This window comes from Leptonychotes weddellii, chromosome 9, assembly GCF_054177405.1.
Source record: "Leptonychotes weddellii isolate Sample4059 chromosome 9, ASM5417740v2, whole genome shotgun sequence".
In the NCBI taxonomy this organism is placed as follows: Eukaryota; Metazoa; Chordata; class Mammalia; order Carnivora; family Phocidae; genus Leptonychotes; species Leptonychotes weddellii.
The window spans coordinates 108,530,762-108,556,270 of NC_138377.1; the positions used below are offsets into that span (position 1 = coordinate 108,530,762).

At 40.2% G+C, this 25,509-nt stretch overlaps 1 protein-coding gene across 1 annotated transcript in view; it reads left to right on the top strand.

The window, feature by feature from the left end:
* The window catches only part of MTMR10 (myotubularin related protein 10), a 51,048-nt gene continuing 25,539 nt past the window's right edge, over positions 1 to 25,509 (top strand). Inside the window, exons 1-5 of the mRNA XM_081831500.1 lie at positions 1 to 253; positions 837 to 897; positions 19,238 to 19,374; positions 21,211 to 21,283; positions 21,981 to 22,123. Of these exons, the coding sequence (XP_081687626.1) occupies positions 194 to 253; positions 837 to 897; positions 19,238 to 19,374; positions 21,211 to 21,283; positions 21,981 to 22,123 (474 nt within the window). The 5' untranslated portion in view covers positions 1 to 193. The remainder of the gene's footprint in view (positions 254 to 836; positions 898 to 19,237; positions 19,375 to 21,210; positions 21,284 to 21,980; positions 22,124 to 25,509) is intronic.

Below are 25,509 nucleotides of genomic sequence, written 5' to 3' on the forward strand. Positions count from 1 at the left end.
CTCCTCCCCGCTCGGGCGGGCGCTCCGCCGTGTCCCCGCCCGTCAGTCCGCCCGGCCCGGCTGGCCGCAGACGGGGCCTGGGCGGCCGCACGGGCACCTCCGAACCCCCGGGCGTCGGGAGGCGTCGGCGCTACCGCCGACCGGCGGCGGGTCCCGGGTTGCGACCCGGCCAGAGCGAAAAGGCGACGACACCATGTTCTCCCTCAGGCCTCCCAGACCCACCTTCAGGTCCTACCTCCTGCCGCCGCCCCAGGTAAACAACCCCCTCCCCGCGAGCGCCCCTCTCCTTGGCGCTTCCTGGGAGCCGCCGGGCCGACCCCCGGGAGGCTCCCCCGGTCTCCCAGTTCCCAGCCGCGCGATTGCCAGAGCCCGACGCCGGGAAAAGCGCCTTCTCGGGAGCCCCCACTGGCTCGGTGGAAACTTGTAAAACTTCGCCGCAGCCGTTCTCAGCCCGGAGACCTGTGATCCGTAGTTTTGCCGTGTGATGAGACTCAAGGGAGTGTTTGGAGTTGGGTTTATTTAGTTCTTCGCCTAGCAGTTGTCCGCACTGTGGCCGCCAGCATGATTGCATCGCTTGTGGGCATCTGGTGGAGGAGGTTACCTGTCATAAATGTGAACACCTGGAAGCGGCAGAGGCCGTTTTAATATTTTTGTCAGACTCCCAATTGATAATGAAGAGATCTTTAAAAGATCTGGTAAAACGTGAAAGATTTTAAGGGGGCGGGGAAAATATGTGTCTGTTGCATGTGTCATCACTTAGAAAACAAAAATTGCTTTCGTATATCTCACGGGGAGAAAAAGTTTTGATCTTGATTTATTTTGCTGATGTATTTCAGACTGACGATAAGATTAATTCGGAACCGAAGATTAAAAAACTGGAGCCAGTCCTTTTGCCAGGTAAACATCAGAGTTTCAACAGATACTTTAGGAATGTGTTTTGGTCCGAGATTATTCTACCAACTAGTACTATGTGGCTAACTTCTCCCTTGTATTTACGTTAAACTTTACCTGGTTAAAAATCTAACGACTGAGATGACAGAAAAACTTGGTTAGAACTAAATAACAGCAACAAAAAGTAGTGATTAATTTGGTGTTTGTCCTTGAAAATGTAAGCACCCTAGAAAGCTCTCAAGAATATCACTACCTCATTTCTTTTTTTGTCTCCTGAAATGTTCATTTTTGAAGCAATCATTAATTGGTTAGGTAGTGAGAGTACTCTTTGCCCTTCTTGTCTGCAACTTCATGCATTAATGATTAATAGGTCATCATTTTAGTAGTATGAAAAGCAACTTTTATTATGTTTGGATCGCTATACCAATAACAAAGCTTAGTGAACATTGAATTACTTACTTGGCAATTGTTTTTTTGAAGGTGTCAGCTGTGTTTGCAGATTGTTTCAGTTTAGAATGGGGTTTCATGACAGAGGCTCTGCGAAACATTTTGGGCCCAGTAATCCTTTGGTATAGGGACTGTCCCGTGCATTTTAGGACGTTTAGCAGTATCCTTGGCCTCTACTCACCAAATGCCAGTAGTACCTCCTTCTCCACCTCCTAGTGTGACCACCAAAATGTCTCCAGACGTTGCCAAAACTTATTTTTTGTCTTTTGCGTCCAGGAGCAAAATCTCCTCCCAGTGGAGAAGCACTGGTTTAGAACAAAATTTACCTTGAAACACCTTAAGAGGTAGAGGTAGGAATTGGTGAGAGATAGGAGTTAAGTTTTGAAGCATATAAAATACTATTTAATTGGTGTTTTGAATTGTATAACAATTATGTAATAATTAGGAAAATTTGGTTGTTTAATATGATTCTTGCGTGGAGTAGCCAGATACCTAGGAAAGCCTGTTTTTTTAAACCTGAAATCTAATCAAATACCAATTTGTGCGGCTACTTTCAACATTTAAAAATCTTAGTCATTACTTGATGCTAAATCTAGTAAAGTGATTAGAACTTTATAGGTAGTAATTGAATATGGAAACTTTATTTTGTGCTTCAAATTTTAAATGTTAAGTAGGAACAAACATTACAATCAACTTGTGGTTCAATATTATAGATGCTAACTCTTAAAAATTGTTTTCAACTTTATCATGGAACTTAGTTATAAATATTTTGCCTTTATTTTGTTAATGTTTTTTATCCAACCAGTGTGTATTAAAATAATCCTTTGTACTTTTCCTGAGAGTGAACAATAGAAATAATAAGTAACCTTTGCTCCCTGTGCATGCTCTTGTTTTAGCCTTAGTCACTCCAGGCATTTAAAAGTCAGCTGTGGGAAACAGTACTCATCTTAATTGAGTGAGTGCCTATGAGCTATTGAACTTTGGCTTCCTTTACTTTGTCTGAATAGGCCCTGTTCATAGGCCTTGATTTCCCTCTTCTGATATTATGATTTGGGGTTAATAAACCACAGGTCTTAGATATAAATGATAGTGCTTGATTTTTTAGGATTGCCTTTTATATTTAAGATATGCTTATGAAAGAGTTACTAAATATCAGTGAGCAGGAAGAACTACAGAATTAACTAAAAACTTACCTTTCTACTAAAAAGTCACAGTTCTCTGGGGAAGGTATGAACTCATTTCCTGCCTGTAAGTGGTTTGTGAGTCCTAGAAAGGGCAGCTAAATGTAGATACTCTGATCCGTGTTACTTTTTCTTACATTGGCTCTGGGTATGCAAACATGATGGCTCTGGTACGCTGGATTCTGTTTGCAGCTAACCTGTTTCTTACAAAACATTTAGCCAATCCTGGATGAGTGTGTCTTTTGCCTTCCTTCCTCACTCCTTCTTTTCTTTCTCATCTTGGCCTTCCCATACACTCCCCAGTTTCTTTCTACCCGGCCACCCCGTTTTGGTCTCTGTTTCCTGCTTCCCCTCTTGAGCCACCTGTCTGACTACCACCAGAACCTCCGTTGCTCCTCCTTTGGCCTGCGTCCTACTACTCGACCTGTGAAATCTGGAAGACAGGTGGAAAGTAATTGAGGCATTGGTCATCTAAAGACCTGGGCTAGGTTAGGGTTTTTACTAAGAGGGTTTAATAATATAGTTCTTGCCTTACTTATAGTCAGAAACCAAGAGGAAGCTTGGCCAAGTCAGCTGTGGCTTTACACAGGCACACGGAACAAGAAGTAATTGTTCAGAGATATAGTATTGCATGTTATACTTTGGCATAGTGCCTTGGGTTCAAGGATATCCTACTTTAGTTGCCCAAAGTTTGAACTTTTACAAGCAGATGAAAATTAGACACGAAATGAATTGTGTGCAGTTACTGTGTGTTCCTTTGGAACTTAACAAGACTAAATTTAAAATGATCTTCGTCTTTTATTAAGTGAAGAAAATAGAAGAAACTGGTAATTTAATTCCGATTGTGCTTTGTGGTAGTAATTTTCAGTTTGCCTGGTTCATGAATCTCCTTGAGGTAGAAGCTGTGTCTAATTCGGCTTTGTGGACCTGATGTCTAGTGCGGTGCATTGAGCTGCTGCTTGAGTGTCTGACCAAATGAAAGGACCCCTAGAACACCAGTTTGAATTGTTACCGTAGCCATACACACAGGCAGACAGACCAGCTCTCAGATTGAGTAGCGGAAGACTGTTACTTTCTGCCATGTGTCTCTGCTGTCTCCCAGAGCCACACTTCTTAAGAGAATTATTATCTGAGCCTGGAATTGAGATACAGTGTCCTGTCAAGGCAGCTAGCTTTGCCTGGGCTTTCTCTTCATCTTCCCATCATTACAGGAATCTTGTTCTTTTAATGATTGTGTTGTATATGTGTAAAATCACCCCAATCCTTTTGAAAATAGGGAGAGTTTGAATTTTCAAATACACGTGTGTGTGTGTATGTTCCAGCATATATTTGTTAAGGGCAAGTACTCCCAGGCTATGTTCATATATTTTGGAGGGGAGGGCAGAGAGAGAGAGAGAGAGAATCTTAGGCAGGCTCCACACCCAGGACGGAGCCTGATGTGGGGCTTTATCTCAGAACCCCGAGATCATGATCTGAGCCAAAATCAGGAATTGGACACTTAACCGACTGAGCCACCCAGGCACCCCAGACTATGCTCATATCTTTTTCGGAGAGCTGCTGGACTGGTGAAGCAGTTCCTGAGCACCTGAGCTGGGTGCCTGGCTCTGTGCCAGATGGGGAAAGTGCTAGAGGAGTGTGTGCCTGCATCACAGCAACGCCTTTGGACAAGGGAGAAGATAGTGACCTATATTACTCTTTTCCAGGATCTGGCTGGCATCAGATCTGGATGAAGTTTTTACCAGCCCTTGGTCCAGTTGAGAAAATTAGGAAAAATGCAGCTTTTGTCCACAGAGCTAAGCTGATTTGAAGGATTGTCCTGTATTCTGAGATTTTGTTCTTCCAGCTTCCTCGTTATAGATATATTCTCTATTAAATGATGGTGGTAGTAGCTATGGCTTTAAAGAAGTTTTTAAGTTAGCAATATAAAAGGTTAAGAACTCTGTGTTGGTTGCCTGAATTGTTTTTATAGTATACCTGATTTGTGGAATCTGAACTAGAAACTCTTGATAAGGTTTTTATAATATCATAGATATAATTTCTTAAAAAGATTTATTTATTTTAGAGAGAGAGAGAGAGAGCACACAAGTGGGAGGGGCAGAGGGAGAGGAAGAGAGAATCCCAAGCAGATTCCTCGCTGAGCAGGGAGCCCAATGTGGGGCTGGATCCCAGGACCATGAGATTATGACTTGAGCTGAAACCAAGAGTCAGTGCTTAACCGACTGCACCACCCAGGTGACCCCATAGGTACAATTTAATGAGCACTTACACAGAGATCATCAGTAATTTTGTCTGCCTAGGAATCATTTCACTGTCTTCTGAAAAACTCACCCTCTCTCCTTTGACACATTGATCTTCCCCATCCCCACACTGCCTTGGGTTCTAGTGTGGCCAGCAAGGATAATAACCCACCCCCAGACTGCAAGAATGGGCACAGTTCTGCCTCTGGATATTTTCAGATTCCTTTTTGGTAATTCTGCCAGTGGCCGTAGTTCCAGGAAACCTGCCCCAAAGAGTGAAGTCCCATGTTTTAGAGAGAGGCAGAGGCGTAACACTAAGGAGGACTTCTGAAGGTGTTCAGGCTCCTGGGCTCCATTTTCCTTGAAGTCCAGCTAACACAAAAGCCACAGATTTCTTTTTACTTAGCTAGCTCCAGGCACACTTCTGATACTTTCAGCTAAAATCTTTAATATGTAGCTTTCAGGTTACTCTTCATAACAGCTTTCTCGGGGAGGCACCCATTTATCTTCGTGTGCCCAATGAGATGACTGTAGTTGCACACGGTAGGTAACTTGCCCAGTACGCACAGGTAGCAAGGGCAGAGCCGGGTTTCTGAGCCCCACTCCCAGGCTGTGCCTTTAACCACTAAGCAACAGGGCCTACCTGGCCACACTGGTGACATGAGGGTACAGATTTATGCTTTGGAACTGGAGAGGGGGTGGATTGGATGTCAGCCTGGAAGTTCTCTAGTGAGGTAAAAAGAGCTCTGTCCTTGGCTGTGCCCTTTCCACAGCAGTGACAGATTTTGACCCAACTTGAGGAACAACTTTCAATTTCAGCTGCCAGAAAACGGACTGCCTTGGTGGCAGTGGACTTCCTGTCACTGGCCGTGCCGAAGCAGAGGCTGGTGGAATGCCAGCGGCTTTGTCATGAGGTGGTGAGCTTTGCAGTAAGTGGGCTTGCTGGCCTTTTCTCTCTTCTAACTCTAGGGCAGGATCTGATTAAGGATCTGTGAGGTGGGAGGGAGGATGGCTTGAAACACCGTGGCTAACAGTAACGAGTTCACTGTTCCACAGGTATCTAATGCATGTTCGTGCTGAAAAGCTGAAAAAGTTGGGGTCCTGCCCTTAGATGGTTTCAGTTCACTGGAGGAAATGCTTCAGGAGAGCAGAGGTGGCGAGGGCTCCGAGGAAGGTCACCGAAGCGAGATTGGGGGTTGGGGAGGTGTCAGGAAATGACTTCTGCCCTGCATCTTGAGTGCCTGCTGAGCCTCAGCCACCGTGTAAGGCTGTGTGTCCGCTCAGCTCTTTCCCCCTTCCCATCTGTAATGCCAGCAGCGCTTTCAGCATCAAGATTAACTGTTAGATGGATAATGAATGCACTCATTGTCAGAGTCTTTTGTAATCGGATCAGGAAAGCATACGACCCTGGGCCATCTGGAAAATGAACATAGCCATTGTTGGATAGATGTCTTGTTTATTTTTTTACATATTCACTGTTTAGACCATTTGCGTACTGTTCTTGTTTTCTGCCTCACTGTAATTCTTCGTCACTTGCACGGTAAATCCCTTAAAGGTAGACGTTCTCTTTTGGGTGTTTTACGATTTGTGTTGTTTTTTAATACCTTTTTGTAGATCGGCTTTAAAGATGATTGTAGGCTGATTTTTTGCAGTATTTTAATTCATACATACGTTGCTTTTGAAAGCACCGAAGGACTTGTGACTCCATTTGGGAACAGTGAGGCATGTAACTGTTCTGTTTGTCCCTCACCTGTGGAGCCTTCAGAACAGTCCTCAGGCTGCTGCCGCAGGACCACAGGCCCGCATTTCGTTACTCGCTTCCTCACTTCTGACCGTCAGTCTCTCTGCACCTTAGCTCTTGCTCAGAATATCTCCGGATACTTGCACAAGTAAAATCCTACTTACCCAAGATAAAAATCCAAATTCTGTAACCCCTGTAATTTGCCAGCACTCCACCTTGCTGACCTCTGTACTGTTTCCTAGTGTTGATACTTGCCTCAGTCAGGCTGGTTCCTTTCTCTCTCCCAGATGCCTGATTCTTTATTTAGGCCTTTGTCACTGTTGTCATCACATGTTCTCTCGATCTCAGTCTTCTTCTGCCTTCAAGATTTCCTTCTGGTGGGCGCCTGGGTGGCTCAGTCGTTAAGCGTCTGCCTTCGGCTCAGGTCATGATCCCAGGGTCCTGGGACCGAGTCCCGCATCAGGCTCCCTGCTCCGTGGGAAGCCTGCTTCTCCCTCTCCCTCTCCCCCTGCTTGTGGTCCGTCTCTCACTGTGTCTCTCTCTGTCAAATAAATAAATAAAATCTTAAAAAAAAAAAAAAAGATTTCTTTCTGGTTTCTTCCCAGGGTCTGCACTTCTAACCCTCCTTCAGCCCACTTACTGGACGTGCTACTTGATTACATGCTTTTCTGTATTGTGTGACCTGCAAAACTGGACCCTTAGTACCCACGATGGCATTAGACGTTTTGTGTTTGTCTTCCATATAGTTTCAACCTCCCTTCATAATTTTTAGGCCACTTTAATTCCTGAATTTATCTACAGCTAGGGTGACAACTGGTCCCACTTTGCCTGTGACCGTCCTGGTATTAGTGCTGAAAGTTCCGCATGCCAAGAATCCCCTCCGTTGCAGACAGCCAGTCACCATATGTAAAGCCATATATTGAATTCTTTATTGGCCTAAACACATTCCATAGGTTAATTAGCCACTGTATACGGTAAGGCTTTGTCTTATCTTCCAAACTAAAATGTATTATGGGAAAATTTATTTTTATTCATCAAACATGTATTGACTTTCTAAATGTATTGACTTTCTAAATGTGGAAGATACTATGAAAGATGACATTTTTTGGTTCTCTGGAAGTTAAAAACTTTCTTAGCTATACCATTTTTGAAGATTTATTAATTTTAATTCTATTTCCTTTAATTATTTTTATGGGTGGAAGGGTCTTGCGAAAACAAATTTTGATGATTTCTTGATCCCTTTCCAGGTTGTAGTAGAAACTCTTGACTCATCATCTGATTTAGATAGCTTTTTCTGCGGTGCTTTTTGCTTACCCCACAGTGAAACAAATTTCCTACTTTATCTTCCATGAGGCCTCCCCGTGGCTTCCCTCCAGTGGTGTGCTGGTGGAAAGTGCTTGGTGGTGAAAATCCTCCCACCAGGGCTGATTGCAGGCTGTCAACTTGAGGGCCCAGAGCCCGGACTGTGCGGGGGGGGGCGCAGGGAACTGGAGATTGTCCTGAGCCAGTGCAGGCCGGCTAGCACAGCACAGCTCTGCCACCTGACAGGCGCAGGAGTGGTCTCTGGGAAAACTTCATGGCCCTCTGGAGTTCTGAAGCTTTTGATAGGCACTTTCTTTCTTAGGGCTCACTAATTCAAGATGAAGCAAGGACAGCCTCAGTACTCTTCTATTTATGTATCTATCCTCTCTAGGAAGAGGCCATATCGTATCTTTTTCTTTCCTGTCTCTAAGCTAGTGTTCAGGCTCCCCGGACCGTAGTACTTGCAGTAGCTTTAACAGTCCCTACCCAGTGTTACTGCTTTTTTATGGAGTATGAGCGGAAAATTATTATGAGAGTGGACAGCTGTACTACCTGAGCCAAACATTTTAAAGCCTGGTTCCGGGGCGCCTGGGTGGCTCAGTTGTTTGGGCGACTGCCTTCGGCTCAGGTCATGATCCTGGAGTCCCGGGATCGAGTCCCGCATCGGGCTCCCTGCTCGGCAGGGAGTCTGCTTCTCCCTCTGACCCTCCTCCCTCTCATACTCTCTGTCTCTCATTCTCTCTTTCTCAAATAAATAAATAAAATCTTTAAAAAAAAAAAGCCTGGTTCCACGTGAACATAATTTAATGTTATCAAATAAAACTCAAGCCAGGTTAACTTGACACTTACTTAATTATATGCTTATAATAAGACCCAAACAGAGCATCTCTCCAGCAGTGCCCTCCTTTTCATCCTCCCCTCCATCCCGCCCGACTTCTCTTTCTCTCCCAAAGCCTTGTTCCCATTTTCCGCTCTCAGCACTGTTTGACGCTTCAGTTTCCTTAAAAGACCACAGCCCAGAGAGTCCCTATTCAACTTTTGTTGTTACTTTTCTATTTCTTGTCCAGTTTTTTCTCAGTAGTTTTATTTTTAAATACACTTGGATTTACAAGAGTTGTCTAAAAGAGTGCAGATAGTTAACGTACACTGTTCACCCAGCTGCCCCTGATGTTAATATCTTGCAAGACCTTTTTAAATTTAGCTAAATTAAGAAATTAGCAATGCAAGTTTTATTCACATTTCCCTAGTTTTTCCACTAATGTCCATTAGCTGTTCCAAGATGCCACCAGGGATACCATATTGCATTTAGTCATTATGTCTCCTTAGCGTCTTTAGCCTGACAGTTTCTCCATTTTTACTGATGGACTGATGCATTCTTTCATGTTGGAGCCTGTATCCTTTTGAAATATCCTCCCCGCCCCCATCCCCCCCCCCGCCGACTCTTTCTCCTTCCTTCCTTTCTTGCATTCTGGAACTACCAGAGACTCCCTACTTATGTTGTGTTTCCTCTGCCCCGGCTCTGGAGTTAGCTGTTTTTGCAAGGATCTCAGGTTCCTGTCATTGGAGAATGGTCTTTAAAGACCAAGATCCAGGTGCTCAATATGCTTTGTTGCTGGAGTGTCACGTCTTAGGCCTATAGGGGCCAAAGTAGAAAATATGCCCCTGTGATATTAACCCACGAATAGACACATCTCTCTCTGTTTCTGTATCCATCTGAATATATGTAAAACTTCTTAAGAAGCCATGTCTAGCAAACTTTCTGTAAGGTATCAGGCAGTAAATGTTTTGGACTTTGAAGGCCATAAAGTCTCTGTTGCAAGTATTCAGCTCTGTCTTTGTCCCGTGAAAGCAGTCATAGCCAGTACACAAACAAATAAGTATGGATATGTTTCAGTAGAATGTTACTTACAAAAACCAGGTCTGGACTTGGTCTATGGGCTGTGCCCAGCCATCCCCTGGACTCATGAAATGATTAAATGCATTCTCCTTTTATCTTTGTCTCATTCTCAGTGCATTCATGGGCTTGACATTTTACATTTGTGCCATAAGTAAGAGGATCATGTTGCTAGAGAAGAAGGGCTGTCCTTGAGCGTGTGCTTTATAAATACAGTTGGCTGATGGTACTATGAGGCTGCCATGTCCTGTCTAATAAGACCTCCATCTCTTTCCGTTATCACTTCTCCCCTTCTCAGGAACCTAAAATCCTGTGGTATGGCTTTTTTTTTTTTAAGTAAACTTTTGAGTATAACATACATAAAAAATACATATGAATCTTTAGAGTTACAACTGAATGAATATTTGTAGCGTTGGTTTGAGAGTCCTTGGGCGGATGAGTTTGCTAGTCAAGAAAAGTGGCGCAGCATGAAGTGATGTAGGTTATACTTTGTGAGCCAGTAGTTTTAGTATGAAGAAATCAGTGTTACAGGAGTACGACATCTGTGTGAAATGTGAATAATTAACTTAGGGTTTTGTTTTTATTTTCAAGTTAAGGGCCGTCTTATAATTGGTAGCTAAGATTTCTTGGTGGGAAGAAAGGGTTGAGTATTCACTAGCCCACATTCTGATATTGGGAGGCATTGGGTTCAAAGAGCTATTGAAGATTTAAATTTTATGTATTCGAATTATTTGATGAGTTTCAATGTATAGTTTTGTCATTTAAAATTTTTTTCTCATTAGAATCCAGTTAAGACTAGTACTTTGAATCTTTAATTCAGTTTTGGTGCTTCCTGTTTCTGGATACAGTACATTTAATTTTATGTAAGCGTAGAGAAACAAATACTGGATTTGATATCAGAACACTTGGTTATAAGTTGAAAACTTCTTATTTTTTTTTAAAGATTTTATTTTATTTATTTGAGAGAGAGAGAGAGAGAACACAAGAGGGGGTGGTAGGGTCAGAGGGAGAAGCAGACTCCCCGCTGAGCAGGGAGCCCAATGCGGGACTCAGTCCTGGGCCTCCAGGATCATGACCTGAGCCGAAGGCAGTCGCTTAACCAACTGAGCCACCCAGGCGCCCAACTTCTTATTATTTTTTAAATCTTAGGAAAGTGATTCTTTGGGTCCAAGTCCGTTATCTGCCATACCTTACAGGTTGTTGAAAGAATCAAATGGGAAAAATTTTGAGAAACTCCCAATACAGCTCCCTATGTATGTGGTAGGCAAGCACAGCAGTTCTATTCCTTTTTTCTAACTTCATGTGAGTTTATGCACGCAGCTTATCTCCACACCCTCTTGGCTGCTTGGCCATATTAAATTCCTGGTTTTTGTTCTGTCTGGAGCACCCTCTCTTCTATTGGTGGTAGTTGCCTGATAAACCAGGGAGCAGTGAAGTGATTTAATTCATTCACATGTTCAACACTCATTTAATAGACACCTACCTTGTGCTAGGCATTTGTCTAGGAACTGAAATTTCAGCATTGAGGAAAAATCAAACCACCTTCTGCCCTCATGAACATATGATCCTAAGGGTGGTATGGGCAGTAATTTAAAAATATATGTATAATTGTAGCTGTGTAAATGCTAGGGATTACAAGTATATGATACTGGGGTTGAGGGATTTAATCTAGGCGGGGACATTTAAAAAAAAAAAAAGGCATTTCTGAGAAAGTGATTAGGCTAAGGGAGAATATTCCAGGAAATAGGAACAACATGTGCAAACACCGCATCCAGTGGAAGCAGTATGATCCCTAGGAGGGATTAAAAGAGCACTATCGTGTGAGGGTGAGGAGGATAGTGGCAGAGGGTGAGGGGCGCAGGGCCTCACAGGCCATGTGAAGGAGGTTTGTCTTCGGGATGGAAAATTACTCAGATGGTTTAAGCTGAGAATTTGACCTGAGTAAATTTGAATTAAATCCTCAAGTAAATGGTAGGTTGCTGTTCTTAAAATAATCTTGTGTATTTTTAAGAACTTTGAATAAAAGTTATTATTACAACTCAAATTTATCAGAACAGTTTTGTTGAGCGAAAGGATCGTTTTGAGACTATAGTTGCATTCTTGAATTGGTAGGTATTTGGGGCTTGTCAGCAAACAGGTTCTATCCACCACTGTTAAGGTTTTTACAATGATAAATATGGATGAAGTAGATCAGTACCCTCACTCTTCTACCATTGACCCTGGAGACGGAATGCTTAAAAATGTCCCTGGGTCTAGTTGAATTTTAGATCTTGAAATTAAGGTTTATTTTAATGAAGACCACGCTTTAAATAAATTACTCCTTTCAAAGCACATTATAAATTTTGTTTTGACATCTTACGTTTCTTTCTTTAGTCTTCTCTTTTAACTCTGAAACTATATTTTAAAGTTTTATTGCCAAGTAAGTTATAATTTGGGTGCAGAGGGAAACTCACTTTGGCTTTATGGAATATACCTTATTTAAATTTTTTTAAAAATCAATTTATTTAAACTAAAAAAAAACCAAATCAGTTCACCCATTTCTTCATCCTCCACCTCTGGCAAACACTAAGTTGCTCTCCATATCTAAGACCTTGGATTGTTTTTGTTTGTTTATTTTTTAGATTCCACATATAAGAGAGATTATACAGTATTTGTCTGACTAATTTCAGTTAGCATAATGCCCCCAAGGTGCATCCATGTTGTTGCAAATGGCAAGATTTCATTTTCTTTTATGACTGAATAATATTCCTGTGTGGGGGAGGGGGACATAATATGTGCCACATCTTCTGTATCTGTTCATCCACTGATGGATACTTATGTTGTTTCCATATTTTGGCTTTTGTAAATAATGCTGCAGTGATATTGTGGGTGCATATATTTTTTCATGTTAATGTTCTCATTTTCTTTGGATAAATACCCAGAAGTGGAATTGTTGGATCATATGGTAGTTCTGTTTTTAATTTTTAAGGAACTTTTACACTGTTTTCTAGTGTCTGCACCAATTTACATTCCCACCAACAGTGTAGAAGGATTGCCTTTTCTCCACATCCTTGCCAACACTTGTTATTTCTAATCTTTTTGATAATAGCCATTCCAGCAGGTGTGAGGTGATGTATCATTGTACTCTTGATTTGCATTTCCTTGACATATAGAGCATCTCTTCATGTACCTATTGGCCATCTGTATGTCTTCTTTGGAGAAATATTTATTCAGATCTTCTGCCCATTTTTAAAATCAGGTTTTATGTTTGTTTTAGCTGTTGAGTTTTATGAGTTTTTTATATATTTTGGATGTTAGCCTCTTCTATAATTTCAAAGTATTTTCTTTCATTCAGTAGGTTGCCTTTTCATTCTGTTGATGGTTTCTTTTGCTGGGCAGAAGCTTTTTAGTTTGATGAAGTCCCACTTGTTTGTTTCTGCTTTTGTTAAAAGCTTTTGCTTTTGGTGTCAGAATCAAAAAATTATCACCAAGACCTGTGTTAAGGAGTGTACCACCTGTGTTTTCTTCTAGGAGTTTTATGGTTTTAGGTCTAACATTCGAGTCTTTAATCCATTTTAAGTTAATTTTTGTGTATGATGTAAGATAGTGGTCTAGTTTCATTCTCTTGCATATGACTATCTAATTTTCTAAATACCATTTATTAAAGAGACTGTCATTCCCCCATTGTATACTCTTGGCTCCTTTGTTAGAAATTAATTGGCCAAATATGTGTGGGTGGGTTTTTTTCTGGGCTGTCTATTCTGTTCCATTGATCTATGTGTCTGTTTACCAATGGCCATATTGTTTTAATTACCATAGCTTTATAATATAGCTTGAAATCAGGGAGCATGGTGCCTTCAGTTTTTCTTTTTCAAGATTGCTTTGGCTATTTGGGTCTTTTATGGTTCCATACAGATTTTTTTTAAAGATTTTATTTATTTATTTGAGACAGAGAGAATGAGAGAGACAGAGAGCACATGAGAGGGGGGAGGGTCAGAGGGAGAAGCAGGCTCCCTGCCGAGCAGGGAGCCCGATGTGGGACTCGATCCCGGGACTCCAGGATCACGACCTGAGCCGAAGGCAGTCGCTTAACCAACTGAGCCACCCAGGCGCCCTGGTTCCATACAGATTTTAAGATTGTTCTATTTCTGTGATAAATGCCACTGGAATTTTGGTAGAGATTGCATTGAATTTATATATTGCTTTGGGTAGAATGGACGTTTTAACAATATTAATTCTTCAAGTCATGGGCATGGGATATCTTTCCATTTATTTGTGTCATCTTTAATTTTTTTCACTAATACCTCATCTTCAATATACAGGGTTTTGGGTTTTTTTTTTTTCCATCTTGGTTAAATGAGTTGGGTATTTTATTCTTTTTGATACAGTTGTAAATGGGTTTCCTTAATTTCATCATAAATGGATGTTGAATTTTGTCAAATGCTTTTTCTGTATCTATTGAAATGATCATAGGATTTTTACCCTTCAGTGTGTTAATGGGATGTATCACATTGACTGATTTGCAGATGTTGAACCATCCTTGCATGCCTGGAATAAATCCTATTCCCTCATGGTACATGATGGTTTTAATGTATTATTGAGTTTTTCTGTTTGCAAGTATTTTGTTGAGGATTTTTGCGTCTGTGTTCATCAGGGAAATTAGCCTGTTATTTTCTTGTGCTTTTGGTAATTTATTCAAACTGTTGACAGTAATAGAGTCCCCAACCGTTACTGTATTGCTGTCTTATTTCTCCCTTTAGGTCTGTTAATATTTCCTTTTTATATTTAGGTACTCCAATGTTGGGTGCGTAAGTATTTACAAATGTTACATCTTCTTGTTGGATCGACCCTTTTACCATTATGTAGCACCCTTCTTTGTCGGTTATCACAGTCTTTGTTTTAAAGTCTGTTTTGTCTGATGTAAGTATAGATACGCCAGCTTTGGTTTCCATTTGCATGGAAAATCCCTTGTTCCATCCTTCTTTTTCAGTCTATGTGTCCATACATCTAAAGCGAGTCTCTTAGAGGTAGCATATAGATGGGTCTTGTTTTTTTATCCATTCACCCACTCTGTATCTTTTGATTGGAACATTTAGTCCATTTACATTTAAAGTAATTATTGAGAGGTTTGTGCTTATTGCCATTTTATTACTTGTTTTCTGGCAGTTTTTGTAGTTCCTCTCTGTTCCTTTCTTCCATTGCTCTCTTCCTTTGTGGTTTGATGGCTTTCTTTAGTGGTATCTTATATTCTTTTTTCTTTATCTTTTGTATATGTACTATAGGTTTTTGCTTTGTTTTGCAACCATGAGGCTTGCATATAACAAGTTCTATCTGTTGCAGTCTATTTTAAGTTGATAACAATTTAAGTTTTATCCCATTGTAAAGCTCAAGATAATTACTCTTCCCACCCACACTTTATAGTTTCTCATGTCACATTTTACATCTTTTTATCTTCTGTATCCTGTAACCAAATATTGTAGTTTTAGGTAATTTCTTTTGTCTTTTAACCTTCTTAATAGCTTTAGACATAATTAATCCGCTACCTTTACTATATGTGTATCTTTCCAGTGAGATGTAATCTTTCATATGTGTTCTTGTAATTAATTAGTGCCCTTTCTTTTCAGTGTAAAGAAGTCTTTTTTAACATTTCTTGTAAAGCTAGTTTAGTGGTGATAAACTTCTTTAGCTTTTGCTTGTCTGGAAAATTTTTTATTTCCTCTCCACTTCTGAATAATTTTGCTGTGTAGAGGGTTTTTTTCTTTCAGCACTTTGAATATATAGTCACCGTCTCCTGGCCTGTGCAGTTTCTGCTGAAAGGTCTGCTGATAGCCTTGTGGGGCTTCCTTGTCTGTAATAAGTTGTTTTTCTCTTTCCACTTTTAATATTCTCTCCTTGTCTTTAACTTTTAACATTTTAATTACAGTGTGTCTTGGTGTGGGTCTCTTTGGGTTGCTCTTGTTGGGAACTTCCTGAGCTTCCTGGATCTGGATGTCTGTTTCCTTCCCCAGGTTAGGGAAGTTTTCAGAAATTATTTCTTCCAATAAGATTTCTCCCCCTTTCCCTTCTCCTGGGAGCCCTATGATGCAAATGTTAGTTCATTTGATGTTGTCCAGTAAGTCCTTTAAACTATCCTCAGATTTTCCATTCTTTTTTTCTTTTTGCTATCCTGATTTGGCTGGGTTCTATTGCCTTGTTTTGAAGTTGACTGATTCTTTTTTTTTCATCTAGTCTGTTATTGAACCCCCTTGGGGCGTTTTTGGTTCAGTTACTGTATTCGACAACCCTGTGACTTCTGTTCAGTATCTTCTTACATCTTCCATCTTTTTGTTCTCATTGTGTTCGTACATTTTTTTTTTCCCAGTTCTGTGAGCATCTTTTTTTTTTTTTAATTTAAATGCAATTTTAAAAATCTGTGAAGTCAGAAAAACTATCCTGAAAACTGCCTCCTTCAAACAGTTCAAGAAAACTCATTGTTTTCTTGACACAATGTTACATTAGTTTCAGGTATACAACTTAGTGATTTGACAGCTTTACACATTATGTTCTGCTCACAAGTGTAGCTACCATCTGTCCTATTGCATAGCTATTATAATATCAACGATGTATTCCTTATGTTCTGCTTTTTATTCCTCTAAGTTACTCATTCCATAACTGGAGCCCTGTATCTCCTGCTCCTTTGCCCAACCACCCACTGTCTTCCCCTCTGGCAACCATCAGTTTGCTCTCTCTATTTATGGTTCTGATTTTGACTTTTGTCTGTTTATTTTTTTAGATTATACTTACGAGTGGAATCATATGGTATTTGTCTTTCTCAATCTGACTTACTTTTAGTTAGCATGATACCCTCTAGGCCCATCCATGTTGTCTCAAATGGCATGATCTCATCCTTTATGGCTGTGTAATATTCCATTGTGTATATATACCACATTTTCCTTATCCATTTGTCTATTGATGGATACTTATGTTGCTTCCATGTCTTAACTGTTGTAAATAATGCTGCAATAAACAGGGGCACTTTTATCTTTTTGAGTTAGTGTTTTCATTTTCGATGAGCATCTTTACCACCATTATTTTGAACTCTTTATCAGGTAAATTACTTATTTCTATTTAAGTTTTTTCTCTGAGGTTTTATCTTGTTCTGTCATTTGGAACATACTCCTCTGTTTCTTCACTTTGCTTGACTCTCTGTGTTGGTTTCTATATAGTAGATGAAACAACAACCTCTCACAGTCTTGAAGGAGGGGCCTTGTGTCAGAGATGAACCTTATTGTTCAGCCCTCCCCCAGCTCTTTGTTCAAACCATCCTGCTTGTCCAATCAGCCTATTATATTTTTAATAGTTTCCAGTAGTTCAGGATGTGCCAAATCAGTCAGTGTTGCAGAGGGGAGGATCTCAGCTGACTGGAAGCCAGACCCTCAGGCATCAACTTTTTAAGGTATGCAATATATAGATAGTCTTGTGGGACCACAAGCGTAAGCCCTACTGGCCATGAGAGCCAGGAGAGCTGGAGGTGTCTCCTGGGTAGAAGTTAGAAAAATCAGTGCTCCAGACAAGTGTATGAGCTCTTTTCTGGGTGATACTAGTAAGCTGGTGAAAGGCAGAGGGAGAACATCAAGATGGCCTCCACAGCCCACTTTCTTTGACAGCAGTTCTCTAGACCACTAAATGTATGCCAGACCTGAAGCCTGCTCTAGCATAAGCAGAGAGGCCTCCTTCGGAAAGACTGGGGAGAGGGGCAGGGGTGGTGGTGCCTGTCTCCTGTCTGTGCAGTACCCTAGGGGTGGTTGCCTGCCAAGAACCATCTCTCTCATTGCCATAGGGTCATGGTATCCAGAATGCAAACCCCCCTGGGGGCCACTAGAGCCAGATGATCAAGGGGTGTCCCCTGGGCAGCAGTGCAAAAACTAGGACTCCAGACATAAAAGCCAGGACATGAGAGGCACGTAAAGTGCCCCTCCAGGAGACCCTGATGCCCTGGAGTGCTGCAGAGCATGAGCACAAAGAGAGCACACACCCTCCGAGGTTTCTCGAAAGGATTACAGTCAGACCCTAGATGTGTGTGTCATTAGAAACTTGCCCCTCAGGCCACGGTTGTGATGTTTAGCTAATGGTCCTCCTTCACAGAAGGACTGTGCTCCTGGGTCTGTTGCCTCTTGCTGTACCTTGGGGGTGGTAGCTGCTTAAGAACTCTTTCTCTGGTGGTTACAGTCCTGTGGGACTTATAAGTGAAAATCTCCTCCTAGAGCCACATGATGGAGAGATGTCCCCTGGCAGCAGGCACAAAAATCAGAGCTCCAGGCAGGGGTACAAGCTCCTTTCTGGGTGACACAATTATTACAGTCCCAAGGGACAAAGAACAGAAGCTCCCCTGGCCTTCAGAGCCAGGTGATCAGGAGGTGCTCCCTAGTTGGCAGCCACAAAAATCAGGGTAATAGATGTATGTAAAAGCTCCCTTCTGAGAGATCCTGGTGCTTTGGAGCACAGCAGAGGGAGTGTGTGAATGTGGTATCCACTAGTCTCGGTCCCCAGAGAGTGTTCCAACAGGCTCCTAGATACATGTGTTAAATAACACACCTGTCCTTCAGGCCAGTGCTTTAATATACACAGGTAAGCCTCCTTCACTTTAAGTCTGGGCACCATCACTGCCTCCAACTTGGGCCCCCGGGTTGGTGAGTCTAAGTGTCTGAGCCTTTTAAGAGCAGTTTCTCAGATCTGTAGGGTCTTGGGACACAAGCCTCATTGGTTTTCAAAGTTCCATGTTTTGAGGGCTTGTCTCTCAAGGTATGTGTTAAAACTTGGGATGCCTTATGTACCATTTGAACCCTTCACTCCTTTGGGTTTTGAGTTGCATGCTGGTTGTGGGTCACCATGCAGCGATGGGGTTTATAGTGAGATTATGTCCCAGCCTCTCCTACCCGCTTGCATATGGTTTAGTTCTCATTTGCCCAGTGGGTAGCCATCACTCAGCTAGCCTTAAGGGTTTTTTTTTAAGAGGAAATTGTCTGTATGTAGCTATAGACTCAGTACGTCCACGAGAGGAGAGGAGTTCAGGGTCTTCCTAGCTCACCATCCGGAACCCTATTTACCAATAATAGATTGTATTAATTTTGAGGTTAAACCCAAACTCTGTTTCTCATCACTTAGTAAAGGAATCAAAGAAATTGGTTTGGGATGTAAAGTCACATGTTAATAAAACACAAATATCCCCTCAAGCAGTACTCTGAAGAAGAGAGAGTAGTTTCTCTCTTCTCCAGAATGCGTTTCAGTAAAAGATAACGAGAGGCAGTATCACGTAGCACTAAAGAATGCAGACTCAGTTTGAGCCTTTCTGTTTGAACCATTTCAGACCCCTCAGCTCTCCGGACCTCAGTTTCTGTGTCTCACAAATGGTGGGCAGCACCTTGCTGTTGTGAGGATGAAAGCATCCGTGGTGCCTGGCACCTGGTGGGCCTCCAGGGTTTGTTCTTACTCTTGTCACCATGAAGTAGTCCTTGTAGGCCACACGGTGACTGTAGACATTTTATGGTATAATTGTAGCTCACACAATATTTTTCTTTTTTAAAAGGAGAAATTGTCGTAAATGAAGTCAATTTTGTGAGAAAATGCATTGCAACGGACACAAGTCAGTACGATCTGTGGGGAAAGCTGATCTGCAGTAACTTCAAAATTTCCTTTATTACGGATGACCCGCTGCCGTTACAGGTGTGTGTTATTTGTGTGCTGTTTTATTGGATCAAGGATTTGACTCTGAGCGGTACATGTAATTACATAAAGCACAGGTATGGAAAATTATAATAAAATCGTTAAGTGATTAACAATGTTGGGAACGTATTATATTAAACTTCAAAATCGTAAGGAGGATGTTGGGATTCAAGGAGTAGAATTTGTGAGATGGTTGGTCACCTTGCTTTTTTATCTCCTGTGATTTTTGCTTGGATATTCTTTCAATAATGGAGTTAGTATTTTCTTTCTTCTGCGTATTTTAAATTGCTTTTAAAAATGAAGCTATCCTTTTTTTTTTTTTTACTAGTCCTAAAGAGAAAAGCTTAAGTATTTATAGCAAATAATTGTATAAACACAGCACGTTTTATAGATTTCCTAGTTGTTGTTTTTTTTTTTAAAGATTTATTTATTTGAGAGAGAGAGAATGAGGGAGAGCAAGCACGAGAGGGGGGAGGGTCAGAGGGAGAAGCAGACTCCCTGCCGAGCAGGGAGCCCGATGCGGGACTCGATCCAGGGACTCCAGGATCATGACCTGAGCCGAAGGCAGTCGCTTAACCAACTGAGCCACCCAGGCGCCCCTAGATTTCCTAGTATTTTTAACCAATTCCTTTTCTGAAACATCAAATTCTAGTTTGAAATTTCAAATTTCCAGTACAATTAGAATGAAGAAAAATATTAATAAAATTTGTCTTTAATAACCCTCTTGCCATTTTATGGTCTCACTGGAAAACAGTAGTACCGTTGAATTTTGGTTTTTAAAAGTTCAGGTATTCGTATGATTAACTTAAAAATTCTGGACTTTTCCTTGGCTCTTCTATTTTGGTTTGTAAAGTGTTATGTACTTTTATCCCCTAGATTTTTATTTATAATAGGAATTGTTCTCTAATCAAATATTTGGATAATTAATGTAAACTTTTGACAGAAAGTGTCTGACTCCGGATACATATATTTCATATAGTCATTCATTAGTTTACCAAAATATTTAAGTTACATTTGTGTGTTTATTGCAAACTATTGTAGGTATATTTAGACTAAAGGCATTTACAGATACCTAGTATATAGACATACTGATTTATTTGGCTATAGACTTGGGTTTTTCCCCTTTGTTTTTAGCTTCATTTTTATCTGTGGCTGCAGACTTCACTGTAAATGAGATGCATATACTTAAAATAGCTCACATCTCATACCACTGATAGGGGAAATAAACCAGTACTCTACTGACAGCAGGTTAATGTGTCACCTGTGTTCTCAGTTTAAAAATGGGTATAAAGTGTTTGTTGACACGTTAAAAAAAAAAGCTGTAGTTTGCCTGAAGATTTTTATTTCTAGTAGAACTTCTGCTCTAAAAATTACTTTCTAAAGACTGATTTTCTAAAGTCTCCTTTGTAAAATCAAGCCATGATTTTACCCATTAAAAACTGATGACTTAAGAGTCTCTTTTTCTTTATTATTTTATTGACGGTTTAACCAGAACTAGACGTGCAAATGGTTGCCTATGAAGTGACTGATAATATTACATATCTTGGATATTATAATGGTATTATCGCATACAATTTAACCTCATTTCATATTTAAAAGTATGGAGAGAAAGGTGGAGAGAGTGTGAACACAGCATGTGTTTCTTTTTCCTTTTCATGACTGAAGTGTGTTCTCAGATACTCCCTCCTTAGAACTGTCATAGTTCTGCAGACAAAAGCTTTTTATTCTTCTTAGAGATAGTCATCATAGTTTTTTATCACATGTAAGAGTAAGTCTGTTACTCACCCTTTGAGGTTGTTGGGGAAAGACTTAACGTGAACATAATTTTTATTTCAGAAATTCCATTACAGAAACCTTCTTCTTGGTGAACATGATGTCCCTTTAACGTGTATTGAGCAAATTGTCACAGGTATGTAGTATTCTTTACTCAGTCCATAAAAAGCTGATTCTCCTCAGGAAGTATTGCTTGAAGAATCACACCTCTCAAATATTTAGGTTGGAATTTTATTTCTGTAGGTTTATGTCCCCCCCACTTTTTTTTTTGAGTCCCAAGAATATTAAAGTCAATAAATTATTTTTTAAAACATTTATTTATTTTAGAGAGGGAGAGCAAGCGTGAACAGGGGGAAGGGAGGAGGGAGAGGGAGAGGGAGAATCTTAAACAGACTCCCGGTTGAGTGCCGAGCCCGACGCGGGGGAGCTCAATCCCATGACCCTGAGATCATGACCTGAGCTGAAATCAAGAGTCAGACACCAACCGACTGAGCCGCTCAGGTGCCCCGAAGTCAATAAGTTATTTTTAAATGGAAATATAGCATATTTAGCTTTTTATGTTTTCTAAGTATTTGTCTTCTTTTTAATTAAAAAAGACATTAAATGTGTCTAGATGGTGGTGATTTTGGGCAAGGATCACTTAAAATATAGTCAAAAGCAAAGTTAAAACCGATCCCCTTTCCAAGTTCTGTAAATTGTAGAAAATATGAAAGATTCCAGAGAAGCAGTGGGTAACCTTCTAATTATTTACAGTAATAATTTGTTAAGGTATACTAAAGAGTAAGTAACAAAAAGAATTTTTACACATACTTTCTTTATTTTTTCATTTTTAGTAAATGACCACAAGAGGAAGCAGAAAGTCCTAGGTCCCAACCAGAAACTGAAATTTAATCCAACAGAGTTAATTATTTACTGTAAAGATTTCAGAATTGTCAGATTTCGCTTTGATGAATCAGGTCCTGAAAGTGCCAAAAAGGTAATACTATTAAGCTTTTTCAAGTTTTCGGTTTCATACTGTATTTACCAATATCAGTTCTGTATGGAAGTTCTTTTTTCTCAGTTGCTCAGATTTTTTTTTTAGGGGAAGTCATCAGATATTTCCTTAGGTAAAATAAAAGCCAAGAATGTTAATAGAACTATTTCCTTGGACTAATTTATGGTTTGGCTGCTTTAAAGTATTCTATATAGGTTTTTAGGTTTGTTTGTTTGTTTGTTTTTTAATCAGCTCCTACAATACTAGAAACTATGATGTGGAAATTAGTGTATCTTTTGCATTTAGACCATTACCAGCTTGTTTCTTTCTCGGTTAGAAATTCAGAAAATACCTCAGAACGTCATCAATGAACTAAAAGTTAGACTTAAGTTATGTAAGGATTAGGTAAAGGTATAGTTACGGGAGAGGCCTAATAATTATTAGTGCTTTAAAGAAATCTTAGTGAATTAATTTGAGTGCTATTCCACAGGAACCGGTAAAAGCTAGGGACTTTTTAACTGGCTTTGTTTTTCTCCTGCCTTCCGGGGAATGTTTATTGCCTGCTGGTGGAGTAAGATTCACGGGCAGAAATTCCCACTTCCTTGATCCCACATTTTGGCTGTGGCAGAGGAGTGAAGCTGGTGGACCTATTGCCCTACTGGTCCAGTCTATGATGCAGCAAATGCAGAGAATCTAACACTTTCCAGGAGTCTGCTCCCACACATTGGAAATAAAGGAACAGTTTCTTAGTGAAGTGGAACCTTCTCTCAGAAATGAGTCTGCTTTTGCGCCACCCCAGAATGCACCGCTGCATTTGGTTTCCATGGTTAGTAGACTTACTGCAGTGAATTTTCTGTTGATATCCAAATGAGGCTGTCAAAAATATTTAAGGCAGCTGTTTTCATACACTTTGGTGAGGACATTGTAGATTTATTTTTAGAACTTAGAATCAACAGTTTCCTCACAGGAAGGCAAGCATAAGATAAATATCTGAACATGCTGGACCTTGAGGACTAGATGATCTAGCAGAGTGATAGCGGGCTCTCTGGCTAAAAGTTTTCAGGTAGAGTCTGTAAAGCCATCTTTCAGCATGCTGCGTTACCAAAAATTCAGCTAGGTAGCTGTAACTCATTGGTTCACATTTTGTAGGCCCCTTTCATCTGTTTAGTTCTGCCATTTGTGATTTTGGCATTTTACTAACTTGAGATGCCTACTCTTCTGTAGAAAGACTTTAAGACTCGTTAGGTCGTAGGCTGTATATAAAACATTTTAGCTGAGTTACTTTCTTGAGCTTAAATATATACTTGTAATTTAATCAGTCAAAACATCAAGAATCTGCTTATGAAAATCTTAATTTCAGGATATATAGCATTTCAAGAATAGCGACACCACAGAATGTAAGAGATTTAGTTAGGACAGGATTTTTTTTAAGTAAGAAATTGATACAGTTGCCCAATATTCTTTCAGAAAGTTTCCCTCTCTCCCACTCTCAACTATATTTTTCAGATGACTCTATTTCAGTAATTGGAAATCATAATTATTTGGCTTCATTCTTGAGCCTTCTAATAAACACCTGCTGGTCATTTTTAATGTGTGAGGCAGTGTGCTTAGTGGAGAAGATAGAGCATGAACAAATGAAAATTGAACAGTGGTACAAAGTAGTGACATAAAAGATGTTGCCACGTAAGTGATTAGTTGCCAGATGAATGAAACAGTTAAGTGCTCTGGAAATTCAGGATCTCCCTTGTCTGTTGTGCTGCTGGTAAGTGATGAAGGGGGCCGCGCTGAACTGTCTGCATGAAACAGCCTAGTCCAACTGTTTATGCTCTTTCCCAAGACTGGATTTCTGGCACAAATCCTTTCCCCTCTGTCTTAGAATATTAAAAGCCTATAAGCTCAGGCCTGAAAGAAATGCTTTTTTTTGTCTTTTGTACAGTCCTGTTGTGGGGAGGGGCAGGTGCAGGAAAGGAAATTAGGGGCAATAAGAATATAAACAGAGAAATTTTCCCCTGATTTACGTTTCAAACACAGAGGTTAGGGCATGTGTGCTGCCAAAGCTTACTGGCTTCATGAGTTAAAAACAAGAATTCTAGCATTTTTTTTTATTTCAAGTGAAAGTTTTCATCTAAAATTAGGTAGCAGTTGGGAAGTTACAGCTTGATTTTACCTCCCGGAAATTTTGAAAGCTAAATTTTCTCTGGAAATGCTCTGATTTTATAAGTTGTTTTAAAATGACCAGATGCACATTCAGAGTTCTCTGGTGGGTAAACCACTGATTAGCTTTGAAATACCAAAAGCATTTATATTTCTGTTTGAAATATGAAATCTCGAAATGCTAAATTGGTTGACATTTTGTTAAATATTACTCTATAACCTTCTGGTAGTCTGGTTGGCGTTGCCTAAATTGTGTTATGACAAAATTAGATGACACTGTGCTACTGCATCCGTTAGCATTCATCCTTATCCTTGGTCTGTCACAAATAAATAAGGATGTTTGGGACAGATCTGTATAAAGCAAGAAGGAATTTTATATTGCAGAATTGGATGTCTAGCCTCAAAGCAACTTGGAGCCACCCTTTCCTTTTGAAGAACCTCTTTTCGAAATGGAGGGGCAAAAAAAAATCATTTTTAATGATTTATCGCTTATAAAATATATATATGTGTGTGTACATATATATAAAGATGGTAAGTGAAACGTATGCCCTTTGTTTCTACTTTATTCTCAGATTAGTTGATTGTGAACCACTTGTCAGGCATACTTTCTAAAAGTGAAAATTCAGCCCATCTATTTAAAGAATAAGTTGGCTTTTTGTGAACTTTTTTTTTTTTTTTTTTTCCCCTTGAATCTGAGACTTACTCCTTGGTGACTTTCAGACCACAAAATACAGGAAACCAGTTTTGTTTGCCAGTGTGCCAGAACTTGATTAGTTTGAGCTTCTCCAGTGCTGCGCCCCCAGCTGGTCTTAGAGGAGAAACCAACTGTGGGTACTTCTGGCTTCTGTCCACAAGATTGTTCTTGGTCCAGAAATCACTTCAGAAGTAGTTTACTTTTTTTCCTCCAGTGAAATATTTACCATCATTGAATGTCTTTAATCCCAAGATAGTCTTTGTTCCCTATGACAGCCAGGGCAGAGGAACTATTTTCAGAAGCAGTTTTTAAAGAGGTAGAGTTTTTCTAAAAATTTTTAATGCTTATGGAGTACATTGCAAAATTAGGATAATTTTACATGAAAATGAGACCTTCTTGTTTAAGTCTTTCAAGCTCTTAGTGACAGAAGCTAAGAATGTGGACATAAGCTTTTTAAGGGGTTGTGTATGGAAAAGCTTGAGGGAAAGGATTCTTGGCTTTATTTCCCTTCTCAAAATGTCCTACATAAAACAGCATGAAT